This window comes from Anoplolepis gracilipes, chromosome 2, assembly GCF_047496725.1.
Source record: "Anoplolepis gracilipes chromosome 2, ASM4749672v1, whole genome shotgun sequence".
Lineage (NCBI taxonomy): Eukaryota > Metazoa > Arthropoda > Insecta > Hymenoptera > Formicidae > Anoplolepis > Anoplolepis gracilipes.
The window spans coordinates 2,622,501-2,649,950 of NC_132971.1; the positions used below are offsets into that span (position 1 = coordinate 2,622,501).

Genomic DNA, 27,450 nt, shown 5'->3' on the forward strand with positions numbered 1-27,450 from the left:
TTAAAAACAACACCGGATATCTGTATAATGTGTTATTTTATTAGTTAAAACGGTGACTTATAATAAATCTTGTTTTCTCCACAGTCGCTTTTGAAGACGGCCGACCAGCTGAAGATCAAGGGCTTGTGCGAGGTGCCGGAGAACAGAGACGGACCGCCACCCGTGAGCCTGAGTTCGCCGCCGAGGGAGTCCGGCACCCCGAGATTAAACTACACGAAGCTGAAGAAGCATCATCAACGGTACAAGCGACCCAGAATCGAACGGCCCACGTTCGAGCCACGTGCCACCGATCCGAGACACTACGAGCGGTACAAAGAGGAAGAGGCGATTACAATCAACGATTATAGTCGCGATAACAAAGAGGTAAGCTTGCCGATCTGAATGAGAGGACTCTAATTGGATTTATAAAGTGATATTCGATTATCAAAACTTAATTGAAATTTGTGGGTATATGTTATATAATGTATATATCAGGATAAATATTTTTTTTCCACTCGGACATGTGTATAGTTTTTTCTTTATAATATATACAAATTTTTTATAAGCGTAAGAGAAAGAAGGGGGTCTATAAAAAATTATAAAATTAAAAAATATATATATATGTACATATATATCGCTCGACCAAAAGTTATATTTATCTTAACATTAGCTCATTGATGTAATATACGTTTAAGTTAATTCTTAATTAGAACTTTTTCTTAAAAAGAATACAGTAAAATTATAATAAGTATAGCTGGCTCCTTATCCTTATCTTAAAAAAGAAAAATATAAGAGAAGATGTAAAAAAAACTCTGAAATAATGTTTCAAAATTTAACATTATATGCAACCTGGTTTATATCACGGGAAACTGGCCACAATATAGTTACGTTATCCAAATTTAACTGCAGTAACGGCAAATTTATCGCTTGTAACGCGTTGAGAAAGATGAAATGAGGAAAGTGTACAAACGTAATGGCTGTCCCGTGCCGGCGAATAGTTTGATCTCTCTCATCAGGGTCGACGCTAAATTCGTACCGGATATTCCACAGAACCACCGGGATTGGCAAGCCGAAGATGAAGAGTGCACGGAGACAGCAACAGCAGCAGTAGCACTGGAAACTTGCCAACGTAACAACAACAACAACAACGGTAACGGCGCAAGTAACAACAACAACGGTAAGTTAATCAATTGAGATTTTCGCCTCACACCTGGCTTTTTAGTATTTACAGAAGTTTGTTCTCTCTTCCAGTCTTATTCTCTGAGAGACAAGAATTTTTTCATTAAATTAATTTACTATTTCGATGAAAATGCGCGCTAATTTATCTCCTGTTTATAATTTCTAATTCGTGAATGATAATAAGATAAAACATATAATAATTTTATTCTAAATTTTGAATAATGTCTCGGTTTGGTCAAAAACATCTGTAGTCACATAATTTGACTAATTTTATCTGCTACCTAGAAAATCTTTTATCACGTTTTGCATATTTCCGGTATTTACAGACATAAATTACATTTTATACATATACATGTCAGTGTATTTTGTGCTTCTATTTATAAAAGATGAAATATAATGCTTTTAATACTTCCAGACATTGCGCTTTTGATTGTTGCGTTAGAGGTAAAGCTCTCATGACCAAATTTGAAAAAGAAAAAAAATTATCGTGATTATTGGGAAGGATGCCAGGTGTGGGGCGATTTATCATTTTCAGAACTGACCAGAACGGGCCCTTTCACATCGAATAAAAAGGTGACATGTTCTGTCACACAGGGCTAGGTCACTATGGCCACCATCCGGATCCCGGAGAGGTCGATTTACCCCCTGAAACTCAACCCACTCCACCTAGCGCCACCTTGGTCGGCACTACTATTACCCATCTAAGGGACCCAGATCATCATTCTACAGGTATACATCTTTATGTTTCTTGAACTTCTCGATTCTTGACAATGATCGTCACAGTCGCATATGAATATATAGAAAAGCGAAGTAAAGCAGAGCGGATCGAATTAATTTTTTTTTCCTTGACAATTTTTTACTAATGAATAACGTGTGAGGGCAAAACTAGGGCAGAAACGTTCTAATAAACTAGTGGAAGAAAAGTTAAGATACGTGAGACACATATCACGACGAGAAGAAAGAAAACGATACGTGGGTTTTAACTATAAAGCATACTTTCTCTTTCTAAAGGTACAATTATAATAAAAAATACAATTTTTATATAGTATGCGTAAATATTTATTAAAAGATTTTATCCAAGCAAACAAAATTATAAATTGAATTACCTCATATCGATTTGATTGCGATCCCAAATATAGTTTTTTTTTTTTTTTTTTTTTTTTTTTTTTTTGTTTTGTTAGAAAAACATATTTTTTCTCAAAATTTTCTAACTACATCTAATTTCAATAATACATTTATCTACCATATATCTCCGATCTTGTTTCATTGCATGATAAAAGTTTCTCATTTATTTTTCATCCATTCAATACGACTTCAATACTTAAATACGTTTTCACTCGCTACTCGAACGTGAGAGTGCGGTGTGGAATAAAACGCTACTGGCTGAAAGTACAGCAGTCATTAGGACAGGGAATCAAAATAATTGGCCTAATCACGCTTAACTGGTCGCGATTAGATTTGCGTTGCTCGGTTCATAGTAGCAGCAGCCCACGCAACCTTATTTAACGTCCTTCCGTGTCCAGTTTTGCCTTCGACAACGCTCGCTTATCGATTCTCAGGTACTAGGAAAACTTTTCACGTAGCTTTCGCGCAAATACCACGACAAAAATATAGACCGTCAAAAGTTAACGAATGGTAACAATATGTATCATGTCTCTCTTCTGTAACGTAGTAGAGATTCAAAACTGCGACAGCGAGATCAAGATCAAATTCGAGACGTTGCACACGATGGACTCTTCGGACACGATCGACATAGATAGCCACATGTCTGATCGGGCTAGTGTGAGTTCGAAAAACGCCGCCGACAGTGACAATATGATGATGATAACACCAGAATTGCTCGGACTAATGCCGTCGGGAAGCTCCGGCCAGTCGGATTCAGGCGACAACAATTCAAGGGGGCATTCTGGACAGTCCAGTTCGCATCATCATGGCTCGAAGTCGTGGACGCAAGAAGACATGGATGCGGCTCTAGATGCATTGAGGAATCATAATATGAGTCTGACAAAAGCATCGGGTAAGATTTTCCTCTTTAAATAATGTCTAAATCTATTTACTTGTAATTTTGAATAAATTAAATTAAAACTCTTTTGTCTATATTATAAATAAAATTAATTTGTACTAAGGAAAATAAATCATTAAACCTATGATGTATAATTTGCATATAATAATTAATAACTTAAGAGATTAAGAAGTTAAGAACTATCTGGATAAATCTTCAATTTGTATAGCATATAGTTTATAATAAAACTTACATGTATAGCATCTTATATAAGATAATGAAATAAACAATTTATATTAATATTTTAGCAACGTTTGGTATTCCTTCGACGACTCTATGGCAACGGGCGCATCGACTAGGCATCGACACACCGAAAAAAGATGGTCCCACAAAATCCTGGAGCGACGAAAGCTTGAACAACGCTTTAGAAGCTTTACGTACCGGCTCTATTTCGGCTAATAAAGCATCCAAGGCGTTTGGCATACCTTCTAGCACGTTATATAAAATCGCGAGGAGAGAAGGTATCAGGCTAGCTGCACCGTTCAATGCAAGTCCCACGACGTGGACGCCTGCTGATCTAGATCGCGCTTTAGAAGCGATAAGATCTGGCCAAACATCCGTGCAGAGAGCATCGACAGAATTTGGCATACCGACGGGGACATTATACGGAAGATGTAAGCGAGAAGGAATTGAACTTAGCAGGAGCAATCCTACACCATGGAGCGAGGATGCTATGACTGAAGCTCTTGAGGCTGTCAGGTTAGAAATGTTTCTTTTATATTGCTATAACGTTTATTTATATTTCAAAGAGAGATAAGTAGATTGATGTATTATAAAGAGAGACTTGATATGAGATATGAGTAAATTTAGTAATCGGTGTGAATTAAATAAATAGAATATAATAGATAAATCTTCCATAACTATATATGAAAGTGAGTGTATTAAAAACGTTTTCCTAAATTTGCGATTTCAGATTAGGACATATGAGCATCAATCAAGCAGCGATTCATTACAATCTGCCCTATTCGTCGTTATATGGACGTTTCAAAAGAGGCAAGTACGAAGAACCCGTCGTCGGCGATATCTCGCAGGATGGCAGCAGTCCACATTTTCATCAGAGTCCCAATCAGAATCACTCGTCTGCCCTTCCAGATCAAATGTCTTATCCGGGCAGCTGAAACTTACCTCTTTATTAGAGTATTAAGTTAGCTTAAGCTCCGAACTTTTCGATTCGTCGCTGCAGCTCCTCAAATTCTTTAACAAACACGCGAAGGAAGAAATTCCAAGAGATAAGAAACCGATCGAAGAATGCCATTATAGAAACACACTTTAATAGCAGAGGGCAAGATTTACCCGCAGTATTAAAGGCGGATCGCCGTAAGGGAGGATTATGTACATTGTATGATTTTTATGTTAGAATAAGAGAAAAAACTTAGGTTATACTGTAATAATTTATAAGAATTATTTATAAAGAGATCATACTGTACAGAGACCAGGGGATATCATTCCCCAACAAAAACTACATTTAGCACCTAAGTCAGTTAACGATGAGACGATGGATGAGAATAGATATTATGACGGACGACAGTATCCTGTTAATTGAAATCACATAGCAAGAGATAAATAACATCGTTCGTTTAATTGTTATGTTCCAATTAATCTATATATAGGATTTATAGCAATGACATTTGTGAAGATGTTTTCGAGACTCGAACTCATATCTTCGCACTTTCTGAATTATCTCTCATTCATGGTTCTCGGATTAAAGAATTTTTTTTTTTTTTTTTACATAATGATTTCGCGTAACAAGGATACATTCGTGAGCATATGTCGATACAGGGAGAAAATGAATACATATAATTTAGTGCTATTTACAAAAATTTATGAAAGTGGCGTTATAATGTATGCGAATGGCTAAAATAAGGTGACAAAAGCATAAAATTTATTACGATTTAAAGGATATAATTTTGTTCTTGATGCTTTGATTTGTTTCTTTGTTTCAAAATCTGCATATTTTGTTTATCTGCATATTGCTTAAAGGTGCAATAGTTGCCGGTCGGAAATAAAAGCTTTTTTGGGGAATTTTTTCTATCGAAACTAATGTGTCTTATTCTAAAACTTCTACATGGTATCAAACAATATTAAAATTATATTTTAGAATTTTTTCATGGAAGAATGTTCCATAGTGTCCAAATGACGAGAAAAATAGAGTTTTTTGAATATTTAAAATCCTCTCAGAGGTTGCTCGTTACTTGGATACTGTGGGACATTCTTCCATGAAAAAATTCTAAAATATAGTTTTAATGTTGTTTGATACCGTGTAGAAGTTTTAGAATAAGTGACACAATATAGCTTTGACAAAAAAAATTCCCAAAAGAAAAGCTTTTTTTCTGACCCGCAACTGCGGGTGTCCCTTTAAAAAGCTATATTTTTATTAATCAATATTTTCAAACTAAAACACAAAACTTAGGATTGTTGGCTGTTTTAATTTGATAGTATTTGATAACTTATATGTGCGCTAATTATTTTCAGTGTTATATTCCGTGTTATAGACTGATAATAAGTAGAATCTTTATTGATTTTTTATTTAAGTTTTTTATTTTATTGTTAAAAACACAAAAGCATTTTTTTTAAAGAAAAGTTTTTTCGAAAATGGAAAAACGGTAAATATTTATAAAATAAGATACAGCTTTCACACCAGTTTCTTAGAAAAATTTAAGATTCCCTCTCAGCTCAACTGCCACTTGTATAAATATGTTACACACATTAATTTATCATGCTCACACTTATTATATTACATAAAAATATACATATAGATATATGCTACTTATATAAATATATATATATATATATATATATATGTACAGTTTATATATATTTTAAATTAAAAAGTAATGCAATCAAAACTGTGTGTATAATATTATATAATATGAATCTCTCTATTATTTTCCGTTTATTTCCCCTTTTTTCTACATTTGATAAGATAACTCTAAAATTCTATATAAAAGTCTTAAAAATGAAAATTTTATGCAAAACAATCAATAAGTAGATCACATTTGATGATTATAGAAATAAAAATATATAAAATTAGCACAAAATTATTTTTATAAGTAAAAAATCAAATAATATCTATCACATATATGTAATATTATTTTTGTATAAACTAAATTTATTTTACAATTTATTCAATGACAAGTATACGTGGCATATTTACACTATACCATAAATTTTTATCAAAAAAATTACACATTCTTCTATGTTATTTATTTTTTAAATCGTGAGCCAGTGAGTGTGAAGCATTTACCTCGTATTCATTTTTGAAATATTTTGTTTGAAATAGATGTTTACCTCGTGTATCTTTACCATCGTGCACCTTCTGGATAAGACCACCTCACAATACATTTGTCTTTAAATTTAGTTGAGAAACCAGGAAGTTGGTGGTATATAACAGGCATTTTGTATGAATACAGGATTTTCAAAGTATCCGTGCTGATGGTTTACAAATCTTATTAAACGATTTTCAGTAGATTGACTTAAGCATATAAAATCCATCTCACACTTGAAGATGTTGAGTCATCTCGTTCAAGTTCACTCCATTAGTGCATGTCCATCTATAAATAAAGAAATTTTACAGATCTGACTTCTTGTTTTGCTAAATAAAATTCGAGCTCAAGTTCGACACACAAAAGTACTCTGTAAAATATTAAAATCCAATAATTATAAAAATTTGCTGTTTATATTATTATTATTATTATACTTAAATTATATGCCAGTTTTTTGTAGCATGAGATATATAGTTAAGGCTTCATTAATCCCACCAAGCCTCGCTACATTAATTTGGCAAAAATGAGACGGCTTAATTTTCTAAACTCCTTTAGATATGATATGATTTGTGCACATTTTGCCGGTGGCAAGTTTGATTTTTTTAATTAATAAATTTTCAGTTATCTTAGCACATCCTATAAAATCGTCAGGAGACGTCGGAGATCTTCTATACAAAATAGTTTGAAGTTCTTGAAAACTTTTATATTATAAACCACATCGGTCACATCCCAGGCTTGACTTGCGTCTAGAATTAACTTTCTTTTCCGGCCTTGAGTTTTGCGTATAGCCATAAACTTTGTAACAGCTTTTCTTAATGTCAGATCCGCAGTCACCTTGAATATCTCAAAATCAAGCTTCGCGAAATTTTTGCTAAGATCTCTAGTCTTCTGAAAGAAATAACGTAACCATCCGGCATCAGATACATATTCGGGATAATCGTGCTGTTTTAAAATATCCTCGTATTTATTTTTATACGGCTCTTTCTCTTTAAGTATTTATTGTCTGTATCGCTTCCTCCTCGCCCAATATATTTTTACTGCATAGAAATAAAATTTATATTAAAAATTCTATCGAAGCTCAAATGTAACTTTGTCTAATTAAATTTTTGACTTACATGTATCTAAAGTCCACAGTGGAGACGAGTTATTCAGGCGTCATATCTGTAAAAAACTTTCAGACAGGTTTGTCTTCGATACGTGCCCATAAATACGATAATGCATTTATTATAACCGCTGTAGCTAAATGTACAACATCATCACTTTCCAGTCCCATCTAAGATAATCTAATTATTTTCCAATAGTAATCATATATTAATTATTATTAATTTACATCATTCATTATACATTACAATCTTATTTTGTTCATTAACTTTATCCAGACAGATGAAAAGTCATAAATCTCTATTGTTGTTTGATTCTTTATGAACACGAACAGTAGCTTATATATGTTTGTAACACTATAAAAATTATTAATAATAATGAAAAAAAAGAATATATTCTCATTCTATTTTCATATTATTAATATGCATACCCAATTCGTTTCATTCTTTTCCTACGGTACATGTAATAACATATCCTTTATATTATCAGTCTCGATTATTATGTATACACAAGAATGATCAACATCAGGATACTGTCGTTATAAAAAAATTAATGATATTAAATATATAATTTTGGTAACAATTTCTAAATAAAAATTAAATACATTTGCGAGTAAAATATTATATTATTATTAAGAAAACTAAAAAATATCTTTATAAACACTTAGGTAAGTATTTTATGCTTATAAATATTTAAAGAATATTTAGAGTAGAATATTTTTTAATGTAGCAGCAAGTATATCATTGTATGAATTATTTAATAATACATATACCATTGAATCACTCCTATTGCCTCATAATGATGTTGGGAATCTCATATCTTTCAAATCGATATCGATGATTTATGCGTCTATCATTTTCCTAAAAACTGTGTGGCTAAACTAAATGCTTATTAATAGTAAGAAACTGACTGAACAAATGTCCTTAGAGTGTTACCTGACAAACAATTGCAGTATAAATATTGCACGTCTTATTATTTGATGTAAATATGTTTGTATTTATATACGAAAGTTAAGAAGGAATAAGAGTTAAGAGCAAGAATGTCTTACAATTAGATGTATTGTAATTTGTGTATAAGAGGAAGAGAGAGATTTTAAACTTTATATTCGAAGTATTTTATATTTGCATTTTCATATATCTTTGTACAATATATTAAGAATTATTACAGATAAAAAAAATTGATATTTCTTTTATATGTTCTCTTTCTTTTCTACTTGTTTATTATGTAATATTGACATTATTTAATAAATATAATATATTAAATTATAATTTGACGGGCGAGAAAAAAATCTTTGTTTTTTTACAATCATTGAGGAAAATCGAATTTTTCTCTTCTATTTTAAAATCTTTCAATCAGTCTCAATTCTTACTTTTATCAGAGAGAAACCTGAGAGATGCCGTTTTTCTTGAGATGCTTTTTCCCCCGGGACAGTGGTGCTAACTAGATCCATTTTGTAGTCGGCAGAACTACATGGCTGGATCCACTTTTCGATGTCATGGTAAAAAACAACCGATTGGTTCGTGTACGTGTTAGATTTATAATTGTAGATTGGAAAGATACACGGAAATATTATAGATTTATTAATATACATTTCATTATATACTATTTTATCTAATATCTTTTTTCATTTTAACACATATCATAGATAACAATATTTGTTTATATAATATTGTATATATGTATATATAAATAAATATATATAAGTAAATAAATAAATATATATATATATATATTATACATATATATATATGTATAAAATATATATGTATAATATATATAATATAAATTCACATATTTATTATATATATAAAATAGAAATTTTCTAAAATACAATTAATTGTACGTGTATTGTACAAAAAAATATTTTAATAATAATTTTAAAAACATACATATATATATATATATTGTAGGCAAATGGTTACTTTAGGAAAATAGCTTTTGACTAGGCAAATGCTATCTGGCGTGTACGTACTAAAAAGTACATCTTGGAAAAGAACGCTTAGATTCCCATCTAAGCATAGGGGGACGGGGCGAAGCCCCGTCCCCATAAAAGAATGTGACAAAACTTAAGAGCGCAGAAACTACCAAGGCTGACAGTACAGCCAGATAACCATTTGCCTACGACATATATATATATAATATGTGTAGGTGTGTGTGTGTGTGTGTGTGTGTGTGTGTGTGTGTGTTATTATTATTAAAATACTTTTTACAAAATTATTGAATTTAATATACATATACGCGCACTTAAAGAATATTATTTAATACAATAAATCTCTAAGATACAAAATAAATTAATTATATTTTATTGTTAGAAAATTTCTATTTTTTCAGAAATAATCGTTAACACCATTGACATAATTTTCATTACATGTTTGTTCGTTATAAATCAATAAATGTAACAAGAAAACAAAATTGTTCGTACAGTCATAAGATTACTTTACAATTAGTTAAAATACATTTTGCGAATTATAGGTATTTTGTAATCGCGTTACACGCTTTAAAGTGCGTTAAATAATAATATTGTATGAAATAATAATATCATTTTAGTTAGAGGATTTTATATGCATTTTAGAATTACTTGATATATATATTTTAACGCGTCATACAGTATGGGAGAGGAAGAGAGAAAAAGAGAAAGAGCACACTGTCCTTGACGTCACGCGTTGAGTAGTAAGAGAGGGGAGAACCTAACCCGGCGTACGTGACCCGTGAGTCATTCATATCGAGTCGGGCGGGCGTAGTGACAGTTCGCGCACGTGTTTTTACTCCGGCGCCGGCGCCGGAACGTGCGCTTGATGTTCGGTCACCTCGAAATCGAGCGCGTCGTAAACGTTTCTCGCAACTATAATACGTATAATAATACTATGCGATAAATCTTAACGTGTTAAAATACGTCTAAAAAGATTGTGAAATATAATGAAATAATAACATTCGATCTTGGTGACATATAACGCGCTATTGTTCACATTTGTCCCGGCTTTAAAATTTAAAGATAAATTAAATTAAAGATAAAATTAAATTAAAAATTAATTTAAGTTAAATTTTAATGTAAAATCAAATTAATTTTTAAAAAAGAAATAATTACGTATAAAAAATTGAGAAAAAAATGATAAAAAAAGATTATTAGAAAATAAAAATTAAAAATTAAAACTTTAATTATAAAAATGCAAAAACGTGCTTAATTATATATAAAAAAATACATTAAATGTAGATTATATTATATGTATAATATTTATATCTATTATACATCTATTATATACAAATTTATTGTACCTATATATATATATTGTATATTTATTGTAAATCTATAATGAAATTATCTATTGTAAGTTGCGCGAAATTAAACAAACATATACAATAATGCAAAATTCATTGAACTAACATATTCCATAAAAATTAAATTTCGTTAAATTAACACTTAATATTAATAACACTTATAATTATTAAATATTAATTTTTTATTCGCGAAATTTGTCGGTCGCGCTTTTAATATTGACATCGATCGCACAAAAATATGAGTATATTTTAAAGTAAAATATTACAAAGTTTAGAATTAAATATTATTGATTACGCTCAGAAAAAATCTGCAGCAAAACAAAATAATTTATCCTTTTAGTCGTATTTAGCGAATTTTATTTCGCGTTAACTAGTGTGTTACTTGTCAAAGAATCTTGTCAGAAGAATCTTGATTTGGTTTAATCGTTGGGCTAGTTATCCTCTATTGAATGCGGCGATAAATCGATTATTTTAAAGATTATAATTAAGGATTATAATTTATTTTATTTTATTTTACAAAATTGTCTGCCAAACAAGATATCTTATTTTTATCACGAATAGATAATATCTTATTTTTGATCGCCAAAGTCGTATAAAATTGTACATTTAAAAATAAATCGGTATTAGTGTATACACCCGCGTTCGATTCCTTACTAATATTATAATTACAGATTCTGAAATATACTCCGAAATGTCTAAATATTTTTATTATTGCATTAAATAATAATCGTATATCGTGCGCATGCATCTTGTGTTCCAATTATTGTAGAAATTACGTGTATTACAATTAAATAATATAATTGTTAATTTATTTTACTTATTCATCGTGTACAACGCAAATGCATTTGCGAAATTTAAATCGCACTTTATCTTCTGATTTAATCATTGGATTAACATTGAAACTTCGTGTATTCTTTAGCGTCGACGAATATTTTCTTCAAAAAGTCTTACAAAATATATTCGACTTTTTTTTATTTAATTCAGATTTTTTTAAATTGAGAAATATAGATTTATTAATAATTCTTTATCTCACGATAGACTATTAGCTACTTTAATCTAAAAGTTTCTACATAATACATTAATAAATTTTACATTAGACACATTTTGCATATTTTTGGATAATAATTAATTTATATAAATTATTTTATATTAAATGTTTTCTACTTTGTAAAATATATTTGTAATATAATTAATTCTATAAATATTCTATATTTGTGCAATACTTTATAATATATATTTGTAATACATTTTGTAATATATCTTGTTTATATATCTTTTTTCTAAAATATTTTTTGTAAAATAATATTAAATTTTGTAATTTTATATGTATACTTTATGTAATATACATTTGTAATATAATTAATTCTGTGTGTAATATATAATACAAATTTGTGTATATAACTGTATTAGAAAGTATGAGACTTTTCTTAAAAAAATGCACTTTGAGAAACGGTGGGGGGGGGGGGGAGTTTTAGCAGGTATATAGCTTTTTTCCTTATGGAAGGGAAGTCTACTTTTGAGATCAAAATTAAGATATGTATCTTGTTTGGCGGACAATTTTGTAAAACAAAAGAAAATAAATTTTATAATTCTTAATTTAATCGTCGCATTTAATGAAGGATAATTAGTAATATTCTACTGTTTTATGATATTCTACTTTCTTTAAAAAGAGAGAAGAAAAAAATATTTCATTATGTGAAAATTAAATTGATACCAAAATATCGACGTACATCGATTATCGATTACAAGGCGAACTGGTTTGGTAATTTTCCTGTGGTATTTGTTATTTTAATATAATTCACATTTTCGTCATTTTACTCTAAACGAAAGAATGACATCTCGTGTATTACTGTAGCAATGTGCAATGTGTAGTTAGTGAAAACAATCTTGAGCTTAATGAAATAGCTTTTTAAATGTTTTTTACATACATACTTAGTAATAGAAAAATAAACAAAACATAATCTCAGAATTTTACATAACAATTGAGTTAACATATTAAATTAACTAAATATTAATTATAAAATGCGTATTGAATTCTAATTAAAGATATATAATAATCATATAATATATATTTATGTAAATGACGTAGTTTATAATTAAATGTACTAGTTAATAATTTTATTTTAGTATATTATATATTTTTAAAGTATGAAAAAGAAAAATCAATTTACTAACAGTTTATTTGTTGAGCTCTTAGTTGATAAAAATATATACTATGTAGAAATTTTAAAGTTTTGATATAAGGTTGTCTAAAAGATAAAATTTAAATTTATAAAATTTCAAAACTCTCCTTTATTTATAAATGCAACAGATTATTTTTGAATAAAAACGCAGAAATAAAAAAGAAATTAGATTTGACACAACGTAAGAATTTCCAAGAGGCTGTACTGTCGCCAGTTTCGGAGAAAATTCAGAATAAATAATACTTTTGGCAGATAGATTTTGAATGTTGGAGAATCCATTAATGGGATGGGTTTCCAAGCAAGTATTAATATATAAATATTAGGATATTTTAAAAGTGTTTTTTTTTGCTCACCACTTCGGTACCTATGCACTATATATATAACAATTTAGTTATTTTTCATTTTTTGGACTGGAACGTCCAACTGGAAATAATGACATTCGTCGCGTAATCATTACTACTTCTCAAAACGCCAATATGTTATAATAGACGACATATATAAATTTCCATTCAATTTGTTTTATTTTATTCAACCTTTCTACGGATTTTCTATTGACAAAAGGGATAATGATCGCAATTTGTAATCTATTATCATTCAAAAGTATACATTCGGTAAAAAAATAGTTGTAATGATCTAAAGTACGAGTAAAAACGAAAGGAATCCTAAACGAATATTCTCAAATCATGACAGATGATCAAATCACGTCCAAACAAATTCTAACTTGATCGATTAAAATATATTTATTTTCCTCAACATATATAAAAAATATTAAAGACAATAATCTGAATTTAATGTATTTTAAAAGTTTTTCTCTAGCAAAATCCATGTACAAGTGACACAATTAGCGATCCATTAGTAATTAATTAAGCATTGTTTACAATAAGTATTGGACTAAATTATTACATAGTATTAATTTATTATTAATTTCTTGTTATAAATAATAAAAAACCATTATATATCATATTATTATTATCGAAATCATATCTTTGGGTTCTTTATAAATAAACTTAAGAAATTTAATGCTACCAATGTAGTAATTATGCGTTTACATAACTTAAAAGCCTTGAAGATGCAAAAAATACCATATCTTTTTAACAATTTCTGTTTAATGTTACAAAATTTACATACATATATTAATTAATATATACTATGTATTAAAATATGTATGTAAATATGTATGTACAATTTTCTAACACTTACAGTGCATAGGTTATTTTATTGCTTTTAAATTATTTTTTTACTACCAAATATATTTATTATTCAAAGTATGATTTACTGCATTTAAATTCATTCATAACTCAAAAGACAAAACGCAAAATTACATAAAACATGCCCGCGAAAATTTTTTTATATTGATAACATCGACATAATACATATTTTTTAGTTTTTAAATAAATAAATATTATAAAAATTTATCGAAACGGTACGAAATTTTTGTAAAATGCAAAATATAATAGCAAAGTTTATAAAAAATCTTATTCTTGAAATTATTTTTATATTTTTAGTTAAAATAACGAACAATTCGCATAGGCTCTAACGAGTCAAAGAGAAATATATATAAAAAAAGGTAAAATACCAGAGCCAATCAGCAGATTAAATATTATCATAAATGCGATCGAATATAATTTAAAATTAAAAAACAAATCAAATTACAATATCAGACTTTCGAGCTTTCTTTTTATGATCATTTTAGTGGTAAACAAAATAATTGAAACGTTACTAATTATGTTATGTTAATATCATGTCGGTCAAAAAAAAAACTGACATCTTTAATTTTATATTTTTTGACCTTTATTTTTACTTTCACGTTAATAATAAAGGTCAAAAGGCATAAATAAAAATATTACTAATAAATAACGATAAAACGGTTATTTTAAAGTTTAAAGTAACACAAAAAAGAAAAATAAATGTTTTAGATATATATAAAGAACAATGCATAAATATTAATTAATCATCAAGCATAAAAAATATAGAAAACTTGAGCAATAAAGTTGTAAACGCACTTTCGCAGTAAAAATGATAAATACAATAATGTGATGTTCATCCTTCGCAGCAAAATTATCATAATAAATGAATTGGATAATTCGAATTAAATAAATTTGCCAGTGTGTATCACTCTTAAATCATAACAGATGACCAAATCACGTCCAAACCATGTCCAAATTTCAAACAGTAACATCATTTTAACGCCTGGAATGTCACTGTAAATAAAAGAGTAGAGAGCGTGTCAAGGACAGATTGATTTTGAATTTTTTTTTAGTTTCTCGCTATGTGAAATGAATACAATTTAATATATGTATATCTAATTTAATCTTTAATTTTTACTTAATAAAAATATTTTAATATAAAAATCTCTTTATTTTTCATTATATTTAATATTACTTTTAATACGGATCCAAATTCGAAAAATATCTTTCTTTGTGTATTTATTTCATGATACATATTATATATATATGACATATATGATGTATTTATTTATTATTATATTCATGTATTCATGTATTAAAATTTTTTGTTTATTATAAAAAAATATTTTAAAACAATTTATGTACTAGAGATCAATATTAAAAATCTAATAAGCAGATTTTAAAAAGAAATACAAACAAATCAAGAACATCTTAGATTGTCATTTACGTTTAAAAATATGTTTTTCTGATAATGATAAAACTTATAATAATTTAACATCTCATGACACATAAAATGTTAAATAAAATACATAAGATATTTGCAAAAAAAATCATTTTTGAATATACTGAAATTTATATCAGCTTTCTCAAAATATGAGTTACAATTATTTTATTTATGTAAAATTAAATATTATATAACACAGGAACCAAAGGCTAATTTTTATTTTAACTCACAAATTATATAAAAGGCTAAAGATGTTTGCGCAAAATGTTTAATTCATGAATTTCAAAATGTATTATATTTATTAATTTTTGACAAAGCTGATTTGGCCAGTTTCTTTTTAATATGTTTCAAAAGTTTATCTAGATTTATTTAAAATCGTGTTTCTTAGCACATATATATATAGAGACTATTTAAAATTTCAAACAATCAGTTATAAAAATTAATTGTATTAAAATATGTTATTTATATTAATTAAACTTATATTTAAAAATTACTTGCAAATAGAAAAAAATTATTTTTTATCATTGATGGCAACAGTTAACAAAAGAACAGCAAAGAAAAAGATTTTGAATGTGTAGAAGCTATTTAATATCTATGTATAAAATATTCACACTTCGTCAAAGTTAAACAGAACATGTTAATAACATAATAAAAATTTAGATATTATTAATTAAATAAAAAATTTGACAAACTTACTCTCAATCTCTTTATGTACATGAAATGTTTTCAGTCTCAATGTCATCTGTCAAAGTTGATGGGCTTGATATATTTGTACTTTGCACTTGTAATATCTTGCTTGAAGTAATTCTCCACAATCCTTTAATAATTTATTAATTTCGAGCGTTGCGTCAGATTATTTTTTTCTTTTTCTTGTATCTCCAATGACTCTTAATCTTTATTGCGTTTTCAGTGGTTTTAACGCTTACAATACTTTTAAATAATTTTGAACTTCTTCTCTCTAAAATTTTAATTTTCTTTTCTTTGCAGTTGTTCCAACGTTTCTTGCATAGAGGCTTTTTCCTGTAGGAAGGTTTCAGCAATGCTGTTCTGCGGATCTTCCGGTATTTCTTTAGAAGCGGTGTTTTCCTCTATTACATTTTTATCCGATGTCTGAGTAACAACACTTGTTGACGGATTATTCTCTTCTATAGGAACATCTGTAATAAAGTTACTCCACCTTTTAAGATAAATTGATGTAAGATTTTTAAGCCAGTGGTTTGTCCATTTATCACACATAACTTTGATACAATCTCCAATGTTGGAAGGATTTGGGAATTCATGGCTTCGAAGTTTTGTGTATCTGAAGTCTTTTATAAAACTGTGATGTAATGGTGCAAGGTGTGATTTTTCTGGAAAAAACATTGTCTCGAAATCCTCATCCTTAATCTCGCTTAACAAATAATATTGTTTTCTCTTTTTAAGAAGTAACATCACTTTTCTATTGTTTATTTTTGTCTCCCTCTGATGGTTTCTTACATGTGTCATGAAGTAGTTTTTATACCAGCTTTCATAAATTTCTTGTTGCTTTGCCAATACGTTTGTTTCTTTCTTAGGAATAAATGCGTATTGAGAGTTTGCATATTTTTTAATTTCTTCATTATTATAGAGAAAAATAAAAAAAGGTAGTTTCTTACTATTTGTAGCATTTATACATAATACAGCAATTATTTCGTCGTTTTTAAACTTTTCTATGTTAGCTATGTTACCTAAGTTTTCTCCAAGTACCGATTGCCATGTCCACCTTGCTATAGCCATGTTATAAACATTTTCATTTATAATATTTTTCTCTTTCAATCGTTTTTTGACTTCTTGAATAAACTTTACTTCAACGGAAGTAAGAGGTTCATTGGTCCGAACATCGGTAGGATTAGCCATTGAAATACTGCTGTTTCTTTGTTGAATCGAAAGAGATGTTGCTTACTGATGTACTTAATTAATATATTACAATATATAAAACACAGTTACTTTATAAATTAAAAATTATATGAATAATTACTTTCACAATTATTTTTTGGAAACAACTTCACATATATATTACTGATTTCAATGATACTTTGAAAACTGTTGTCACGCGATGTGAGCTCTTGAAATATTGAAATTATACTAACGACTGAGCTGTTCTTACAGATGGTTTGCCCTTGTGAAGAACTTTTCCAAATAAATACGGACAAAAATATTATTAAAGTTGTGTATCGACTGTTGACTCACCGACGACAGTATTGCCTTATGTTTATTATTTATGCGTACAGTAACATTGGCTGGAATATTTATATTACTTATAATTTACAAGACAACAAAGTTAAAAAAGAAAAGAATGATAGAGCGGTGTGTCAAGAAATGCATTATTCTACAATCAATCTTGTTAATTTTTCCATCTATTATTTTTAATACATGAGAATTTATATAAATAAAGTCCAGACCGATACATTTTTTGTCAAAATATATGCAATTTTTGAAATTGTTGAATTTTAATAGTATATTATTTTTTATACTAATGTACGCAATTTTCTAACTTTCAATACAAAAGTATCAAGTAGTGTCTGTGTCCCATCGTTAAAAAAAATTGGAAAGCGCCGAAAATGACGTATTTGAAGTGCAACTAAAAGCTTTCAACGAAATTATAGCATTTTGCAAGCTATAACAAAAGAATTAATTTTTTTGATACATTATTTTTTACGACTCTTAATTCTTTTAGGACCAATAAGAATAAATATTGACATATCATAATTAATAATTAATAAAAATACCATAATTTATTCTGATAATTCTCTATTTGATAGTATCTATAAGTCCTACTCTTTATTTCATTTGCAATCATTGTATGTGTTATACTATACAATTTATTTTATTCGCAACTATTTATTTAATGACACCTATACGCATGTATAATGCACATATTTTAATAAAAATAAAAAATGAATTTTGCGAGAAAATATATAAATATATAAAAATATATTATAAGGTCAGTGATTTTTGTAATGTTGACTCTGTTGTCTACCAAAAAATTTTTTAAAAAACACACATCGGAGACGGTCTTAACAACTAAGTTAACAACTTCATTACACTTACATTTATAAATTATTACTAATAATTCTCGTTCTATTAAAATTGTAAATTTGTATTTTTACTATTGCGCTGAAAAAGACTCGAAAATGAGCTCGAAACGTACGCACTCGAATTATATTTAATTGTTAATTTAATCTCTAAACATTTATCGTTTAATATAAAATTAGGTAATGATGCGATAGTGCGATATATAATTGTGATATTATAGATTTATTATTGGTGATTTCACGACATATGTATGATAAAGTTGAAGTTTTTGATATTAATTATAATATATTTTACTTTGTCGATTAATTATATGGTTTGTTAATTATCACCTAACTCGTTTATCAGTACACAGGTTTGCTCTCTAAGATCGTTTGTTATTTATCGTTCTTAAGTTACATCATATATATGTCATATATATAAAATATGTATCATGAAATAAGTACATGAAGAATGATATTTTTTGAATTTGGATCGATATTAAATGTAATATTAAATATAATGAAAAATAAAGAGATTTTCATATTAAAATATTTTTATTAAGTAAAAATTAAATATTAAATTAGAAATACATATATTACAAATTGTATTCATTTCACATAGCGAAAAACTAAAAAAAATTCAAAATTAATCTGTCCTTGACAAGCTCTCTATTCTTTTATTTACAGTGTATCGTTATTTATTTAATATAAAATAATATTTTTATTTATATCTTTTGACCTTTATTATTACTTTGAAAGTAAATATAAAAGTCAAAAGATATAAAAGATTTGTTTTTTAATTTTAAATTATATTCGATCGTATTTATGATAATATTTAATCTGCTGATTAGCTCTGATTTTTTACCTTTTATTATATATTTCTTTTTGACTCGTTAGAGCCTATGCGAATTGTTCGTTATTTTAACTAAAAATATAAAAGTAATTTCAAGAATAAGATTTTTTATAAACTTTGCTTTTATATTTTGCATTTTACAAAGATTTCAGACCGTTTCGCTAAATTCTTATAATATTTATTTAAAAACTAAAAAATATGTATTATGTCGATGTTACCAATATAAAAAAAATTTTCGCGGGTATGTTTTATGTAATTTTGCGTTTTGTCTTTTGAGTTATGAATGAATTAAAATACAGTAAACTACTCTTTTATTTACAATGTATGATGACATCCTAAGCGTTAAAATAATGTTACTGTTTGAAATTTGGACATAATTACGTGATTTGATCATCTGGCATGATTGAAAAGTGATACATACTGGCCAATTCATTTATAATGATTCATTTACAATATTATCTGCAGCTGTCAAACGTCAAACTATCAATTTTGACAGTTTGTTTGACAAATATTTGAAGAAGAGGAGAATAATATAGGAAGATATGAGAAATTGAGAGAGATTGAGAAAGAGACAAAGGGGGGGGGAGACTGAATTATTTATGTATAAATGTGTGTGTGTATTTCGATTGAAAGGAATTCAGAGAGAGCGATATGAGACAGAGAAAGGAAGAGAAAGAGAGAAAGAGAGAGAGAGATAGAGAGAGAGAGAGAGAGGGGAGGGAGGTATGAGTTATTTATGTATATATATATATATATATATATATATATATATATATATTTAAATTCCTTTTTGAATTTAAAATTTTCGTTGTGAAAAATTTGTAAATTTCTCCAGGCACCCTATAATATTCAGTGGATAAAACGGCCATAGTGTCCCACAGACAACCAGGTTAAGAAACGCTATGAGTTCTCTACCTTACATAAATCGTCTTAAGTTATTACTCCAAGACGGGAAAAGGTTCCCACTAAATGTCCCCCTGTGCAGTAAAATGCGATAAGTCTGTTAGTAGTCTTGCTGCTAAGGATTCTCTCTCTATGAAGCCTGCTGACGAGATTCTGTCGCCTTATATAGTACTTTGAAACACATTTGGTGTATTCAAATGCAAAGTGGTTGCGACAATATAATTCCTGCTATAGATAAAGGGATTAAACCAAGCGAATAGTTTTAATCCATCGATTCAGGATAAAAATCTTGAAGTTTAGAATTTAAATAATATATTTTACATACGAACATTTTTATTCACGCTGTTCTTTTTGGTGTTAATAAAAATATTAAAATTTTCGTGAAATATCTAGCGCAAGAAATGGATTTGTCTCTTTATATTATAGCTAAGGAACAGCTGCTATATATATTTTCACCTAGATGACAAGTTGCATCTCATTGAGATGTAATTTGCACGCGGCCAATTTACTCGCGGGTTTAAATAATGCGCATGCAAACGCAATCATACACAGGAAGATAGCGCGACGATAAAGGATCGCGCGGAAGATATACGTTAAACAGGTTATTTGTATAACATTTATTTTATACCATTAACATAGTCGAATGTCTGAGTGCCGCTGACACTCTCGTCGAGATAATGAGGTCGTTCTTTTGCGATAATCCTTATCGACTGGGATGCCACTGACTGAAACTCCGGACATGACAGTCACATTCAGTTCTGAAGCAAACGCGCGACCGCCATTCTACACGTGGCTGAGAATATTCACGTTTCCAGTTATATACACCAGTTAATTTCCGCGAATATGTTTGGGTAAATTCATATCCACAAGTGTACACGCACTTAAAAATTCATCGTTTGATTAATGATAGAAATTGTATTTTCCAGATGTCTGTGACATTTTTATTCATTTTTTCAAGCTTACTTTTTAATTTTAATTAAATATCATTGTAGTGTATATATCGTTCTGACAAGGAGAAACAAAACTGAACTCACTCTAATCCGTTACTCTCTAAATTTTATTGTTAATTTAAATAATGAAGTTATCTTTTCTTGGAAAAAAGAGAAAAATCCAAACTATAAGAATACACAGAAAAAAGTAAGTGTCAAATCAAAACTTATATACTCATATGAACGCGTTCATTCATTTCATATATACGCAACAATTTATAATCTTCTTAGAAGAATTTAAAAATCTCAAATTTCAACAATATTATAATCTTATATCAATATTACAATTGTCATTTCAAGAATAAAATAATTATTTTAACTCTAAGACAATTATAATCTTCGATTTGAACATGTGTTATTTTCTAGCCAACATTTTTTCCTCTCCACTCAAGAAAATTATTCTTAAATAATAAGAATATATTTTTCTTGATTGAACTATATAAAATGTCTTCATCCAAGCAAATTTTCTTTGTTTGACGCAATATAATCTCATTTCAAGATTTACATTTTGAAACTAAAGATATTGTCAAAATAAGAACATTTTTTTTGTAATTTTTATTAAGTGAATTAGTCGAGACTTTTCTCATCGTCATTTATTAAATTCACATAAATACGACGATTGTGTGCATAACATCATCGAGGCATTAGAGATAATGATGACGAGCGAGCTGTCACGCAATATAGGTAGTTTACATCATATTTCTCTACTTCATTTGGCAGTTACACTCGTCGGAAATGTTCGGAGACGCGTCTGTGCAGAGACTAGCCGTAAATAATTCAAAATTGTCATTCTCGTTAAACATTAAGGTAAAAAATGGCCGTGTCAGATGAAATCACAGAATATTTACTACAACGTTGATATTTTGGTTCTTTTCAATATTAATAGCGAATACTTATATACGTATATAATAACATTATCACAAGTGTTATCACATATTAATATTTTAAAATTTGTGTTATAAGATCTCTAACAATATAATCCTTTTTTATTCAACAAAAAATAGAAATTTATTTATTTATTATATATCTGTTGCATACATACACATACAAATATATACACTTGTATGAATTTTTAATATAGTAAATTATAAAAATATTTCTAAAATATCTCATGTGGGATATATGTATATATCAAGAATATTAATTTTCCATTAAAATATCTTAACACATATAGATTTCCTTTTGTAGTCTGAGATATGACTCAGAGTCTCGATAAGAGCAATGTCAATTTGTTTTTGAACACTATCAGTTTCGTCTGTCAAAGTTTAATGTAATGTATCGAGAAAACAAGACTTTCCTCTTCAGTTGCTTAATGGAAAGCGTCTGTCTTTAATAAAATTAATAAAATAATTCTTTTGTGTTGATTCAAGGAGTTATTAGTATGTTATTTACAATTTTCGGCTTGATTTGTTGAAAATAAATGCTTGAACTTTAAGAAATGTTTTGTTTATTTTCATAAGAAATATTTTACCATTAAATAAATGCAGATAAAGTAGTTCCTCAGATATTTCTTTGTTGAGATTTTAATACTTCATAAAGTTTTGAAACACTGGAAATTTTTTTTGTATTTACATACGCAGAATGTATTCTCGACTCTCGATTTTCGACTTTCGACTCTCGACTCTCGACTTGTCGCTTGTCGTCACACGTGACACATGGTTTATGCTTGTCATCTGTGAACATGGCGTAGAGTCTATGGAAAAGTATTTTAATAATTTACATTTGTGTTCAAATAGATAGCACATTACATACATCATTTAACATAAATTTCAATGGCCGAACAGCAAACTAATTGTATTTTCTGTAAAATTATTAGGAATGAAGAGCCTAGTGAAAAAATTTACGAGGTACGATGACTAACCTTTCATTTTTGACAGCTACAAAAAAAGTTCTTGAAATGTCAAATAAAGCAAGTTTAAATTTGATATAATGCCTCTTTCTATAGATATTCTTGTTTCATAAAAATAGAAATATATACATCTGTACATTCAATATATGTTCAAATAAAGTTTCTTTTATATTTGATATTACTTTAATTTGAATATATAGAAATAGCATTTCTCTGTAGCTGTAGTTTTTTATTGTTGTAGGATGATGACGTCACATGTATTAAAGATATCAATCCAGCATCAACGCATCATTATTTAATATTACCAAATAAACATATAGTCACTTTAATTTGAATATATAGAAATAGCATTTCTCTGTAACTGTAGTTTTTTATTGTTGTAGGATGATGACGTCACATGTATTAAAGATATCAATCCAGCGTCAACGCATCATTACTTAATATTGCCAAATAAACATATAGTCAATGCAAAAACACTTAAATCTGAAGACTCTGACCTTTGTAAGTATTATTATAGATTTATATACACACACATATATATATATATTTTTTAATATATAATTTATACAGTAGAACATTTATTTGTTATATGATATTGTTATATGATTATTGTTGTATGATAATGATTAACATATTATTTATTAATTATTTTATCCTAATAAATTAAAAAAAAGAAATATTTTTTCCCTGATTTTTTTTATAAAAATATAAATATTGCATAGCAGTTTGAAATTGTTGATTATTGGACAAAGTCTTATCATTTTAATTGAACTTTTTATTTGAATTTCAGTTAATAAGATTGTTGCTACAGTAGACATTATCTCGAAAAAATTGAATCTTAATCCTGCATCTACACGAACAGGATTTCATTGGCCACCATTTAATACAGTTAATCATTTACATCTACATGTTATTTCTCCAATAGAGAAAATGAATGTTATGAGAAAGATGATGTTTAAACCGAGTTCTTATTGGTTTGTGAGTGTAAGTATGAAGATTTATCACATAAGCACACACAAATACTATAAAGAACCTGCTATTATTCATTGCCATCTTTTTTACAGATCGACTATGTCAAGTCTCGCCTGGAAAATTGTAAATTATAAATATAAAGTGTTATTATAGTTTTTGTTACCTTTTTTTTGGTGACAGCAATATGAAAATTTTATATAATTTATAATTGAAGCATACAATTGCAGGTATAAAATTAATTATTATAAAGTTTAGCAAAAATTATAGGTTTATTGTAAATTAGTTGAAATAATATATTATTACTTTATTTTTTATAAGGATATGGTGGATATGTTTTATAATTCAAATTATATACAAGGTGTTCATAATATATAAAGCATTCCTAACATAAACACGTTTATATGAATTTTTTATAAATTTTCTTCTCAATCTCATTTATTTTTCAAGACTGATTTCCAGTAGTTACCTTCTGGATAAGCATACTCCAAGATAGACTCTTCCTTGAGCTTAGTTGAATACCCAGAACATAAAGGTGGCATATAATGAGCATTCTGCATATCGACAGGATTTTCAAAGTGTTCATGTTGTTGATCGACATATTCTATCATACGATTTTCAGTGGTTTGACTTAAGCAAATATAGTCCCACATTTGAAGATGTTGAACCATTTCGCACAAGCCTACTCCACCAGCATGTGGACATACAGGTACTATAAATAAAAACAATATTCCATTATATTTTTTTTGTTTTTTAAGTAAAATTAACTACAAATTCACCATAAATTATCTCTAGTATTAAATTTTTTAAAAAAGAAATTAAGTATTATTTACAAACCTACCGTCCAATTTTTTTGCCATGAGATATACGGCCAAAATTTCATTAATCCCGCCAATCCTTGCCGAGTCGATTTGACAAAAGTCAAGCCCAAGCTGAAGAAATTGTTTAAATATAACGCGATTTGCGCACATTTCACCGGTAGCAACTCCGATATTATATTCTTTTAACTCGTCTCTTATTTGAGAATGGCCGTAACTATCGTCGGGAGAGGTCGGTTCCTCTATCCACATGGGTTTATATTTCGCCAAGTTTTTCATCCATTCTATTGCCTGTTTTACTTCCCAAACTTGATTCGCGTCCAGCATTAATTTATTCTCGTAGCCTATTACTTTGCGTATTATTTCGCACCTTCTAATGTCATCTTCTAAATTCTGACCTACTTTTGCTTTAAACGCCTTAAAACCTCGGTCTAAGAACGATTTGCAGAGACCTTCGACTTTTTGATCACTGTAGCCCAGCCATCCGACCTGAGTTGTGTACGCAGGAAATCCGTTCTTTTTCAACATAGATTCTTGAGTTTCTTTATTTTTTTCATTTTCCGTAAGCATTTTTATCGCCTCCTCCTCAGTCACTATGTCTCTACTGCATAGAAATGTATTTATTCGAAATTTTGTCAGAGCATAAATGCATAATTTTCTGTAAAAAAATTTTTTACTTACATATATCTAAAATCTACAGTAGAAACGAGCTGTTCGGCCGACATGTCTGTAAGAAGTTTCCAGATAGGTTTATTTTCAATACGTGCCCATAAATCCCATAATGCGTTTACAATAGCTGCTGTAGCTAAATGTATTACGCCCTTTTCCGGTCCGACCTAAGACCAAATTACATTCTGATATAATTATATCATATTTATTATATTAATTACTATGTATGTCACTTTTCATGAAACATTACGTACCCATCTCATTTGTGAGTCACATGTTAATTTTCTCCAGAATGACGCAAAGTTGGTGTAAATTTCTTTTGTTGTGTGATTTTTTACAATTTTAAACAGAGATTTACATGCTAGCACAACTATAAAAATTGTTATTAATAAAGTAAAGAGAGAATCTATACGGCTAACAATAAGGTATATCAATAAACATACCAATTTCAGTTCCTCTTCCTAGAGTAAATGTAAGACCATACCCTTCATATTTTTTGTCTGTTTTAATCGTTACATATGCGCAAGAATAATCAGGATCAGTATGCTGTTACAAATAAAAATTAATAATAAATAACAAATAAATATAATTTTAACAATGATGTGTAAATGGTACAATTAAATATGTATTAAATCAAACATAGTAATTTTATTAGATAGATTTTAATAATAATTGTATTAGTTGCTCTTTACCGTATAAATAAATTTGACATTTATGAATATATATTTCTAGTTTTTCTACATGTGGATATATCGTTATACAATTTATCTAATAATATACATACCATTGCGTCGCTTCCATCATGTTGTAATGATGTTGGAAATCTTATATCTTGTACTTCGATATCGATGATTTTTGCGTCTATCATTTTCTAAATTACGGTTATATTAAATACTTCTAAACGGAATGCAATTGTGATATTAACTGAACAGCAATTAAAGCGTTACTTCGAGCATAATGGCAAGATAAACACAGTCGCAAACATCTTATATCTTATCTTCTTACATAAATATTATTGTGTCATAGACGTACCACATCACGCGATACATCTAACCCAAGTACAATACCAATTTAAAGAGAAGTAAAAAAATTACTTATATCTTTAGATTGTTGATTACAAAAACAAATAAATATGAATATATATACTGTTCTTTTTCTTTATCTGAAAACTTTTTGTTTTTTGATCAAGTTTTGCTTTATTTCTTTAAAAAAAAAATATTACCCTTGTGATTTGCGATATTGCAGTAATCTATGATATGTATTTTAATCATAAAAATACTACAAACATTATAATATATATTTCTAATATTTAATATTTATTTTTAAAAAATATTATATTACAGTTAAATAAAGTTTTTTATTCGTGGATTCAAGTTTTCGGTATTTGTGGAGTAAAAATTTGTAACCATTTTTTTATTCGCAACCAGAAAATTTCGTATTCGCGGTCAAAAATTCAATTCTATTTTATTATCTTTGTGAATCTTCTCATAACCATTGAAATGGAAGAAAATCTGATTAAAAAAGAAAGATAGAATAAGTAACAATCAGAAGCCTGCAAAATATTACAAAATAAGAAAAAAATTACTAATTTTTAATCAACATCCAATAAGATTTAAGTAATTTGTTGCAATTTTAACGTATGGATCTCAGAATATATATGCAATCATATTGAATATTATAGTTAAATGTGTTTG

At 28.1% G+C, this 27,450-nt stretch overlaps 4 protein-coding genes and 1 pseudogene across 10 annotated transcripts in view; 2 read left to right on the forward strand and 3 right to left on the reverse strand.

Moving 5' to 3' along the window:
- Window positions 1–6,003, forward strand: part of Psq (pipsqueak) — a 53,899-nt gene extending 47,896 nt beyond the window's left edge. For 3 of the 6 annotated variants that reach the window (XM_072911004.1, XM_072911007.1, XM_072911005.1), the window contains exons 4-9: window positions 85–363; window positions 1,030–1,156; window positions 1,732–1,887; window positions 2,831–3,175; window positions 3,469–3,919; window positions 4,134–6,000. In XM_072911004.1, the coding sequence (XP_072767105.1) occupies window positions 85–363; window positions 1,030–1,156; window positions 1,732–1,887; window positions 2,831–3,175; window positions 3,469–3,919; window positions 4,134–4,338 (1,563 nt within the window). In that variant the 3' untranslated portion in view covers window positions 4,339–6,000. Of the gene's footprint in view, window positions 1–84; window positions 364–1,029; window positions 1,157–1,731; window positions 1,888–2,830; window positions 3,176–3,468; window positions 3,920–4,133 lie in introns of all 6 variants that reach the window. The other 3 variants (XM_072911003.1, XM_072911002.1, XM_072911001.1) reach the window with 3 other exon arrangements.
- A 710-nt stretch (window positions 6,004–6,713) lies between these two features.
- Window positions 6,714–7,756, reverse strand: LOC140663203 (mitochondrial enolase superfamily member 1 pseudogene; annotated as a pseudogene).
- A 5,373-nt stretch (window positions 7,757–13,129) lies between these two features.
- LOC140676545 (uncharacterized) lies at window positions 13,130–17,797 on the reverse strand. Its single transcript, XM_072911696.1, has 2 exons — window positions 16,371–17,797; window positions 13,130–15,244 (listed from the first exon to the last, which is right to left on the reverse strand). The coding sequence occupies exon 1, from the start codon at window positions 17,547–17,549 to the stop codon at window positions 16,641–16,643; it is 909 nt and encodes a 302-aa protein (XP_072767797.1). The 5' UTR covers window positions 17,550–17,797; the 3' UTR covers window positions 13,130–15,244; window positions 16,371–16,640.
- A 3,493-nt stretch (window positions 17,798–21,290) lies between these two features.
- On the forward strand, window positions 21,291–24,436 carry LOC140676446 (adenosine 5'-monophosphoramidase HINT3). 2 transcript variants are annotated; one of them, XM_072911505.1, is made up of 5 exons: window positions 21,291–21,313; window positions 21,455–21,599; window positions 23,684–23,801; window positions 24,091–24,284; window positions 24,365–24,436. In XM_072911505.1, exons 1-5 carry the CDS (start codon window positions 21,306–21,308, stop codon window positions 24,404–24,406), a joined length of 507 nt encoding a protein of 168 aa, XP_072767606.1. In that variant the 5' UTR covers window positions 21,291–21,305; the 3' UTR covers window positions 24,407–24,436. The 2 variants fall into 2 exon arrangements, with proteins under 2 accessions (XP_072767606.1, XP_072767607.1); XM_072911506.1 differs by lacking the exons at window positions 21,291–21,313; window positions 21,455–21,599 and adding an exon at window positions 23,087–23,298.
- Window positions 24,055–26,742, reverse strand: LOC140676445 (mitochondrial enolase superfamily member 1). Its single transcript, XM_072911504.1, has 6 exons — window positions 26,541–26,742; window positions 26,200–26,302; window positions 26,011–26,126; window positions 25,769–25,923; window positions 25,111–25,691; window positions 24,055–24,981 (listed from the first exon to the last, which is right to left on the reverse strand). The coding sequence occupies exons 1-6, from the start codon at window positions 26,622–26,624 to the stop codon at window positions 24,704–24,706; spliced, it is 1,317 nt and encodes a 438-aa protein (XP_072767605.1). The 5' UTR covers window positions 26,625–26,742; the 3' UTR covers window positions 24,055–24,703.
- Window positions 26,743–27,450: the final 708 nt, after the last annotated feature.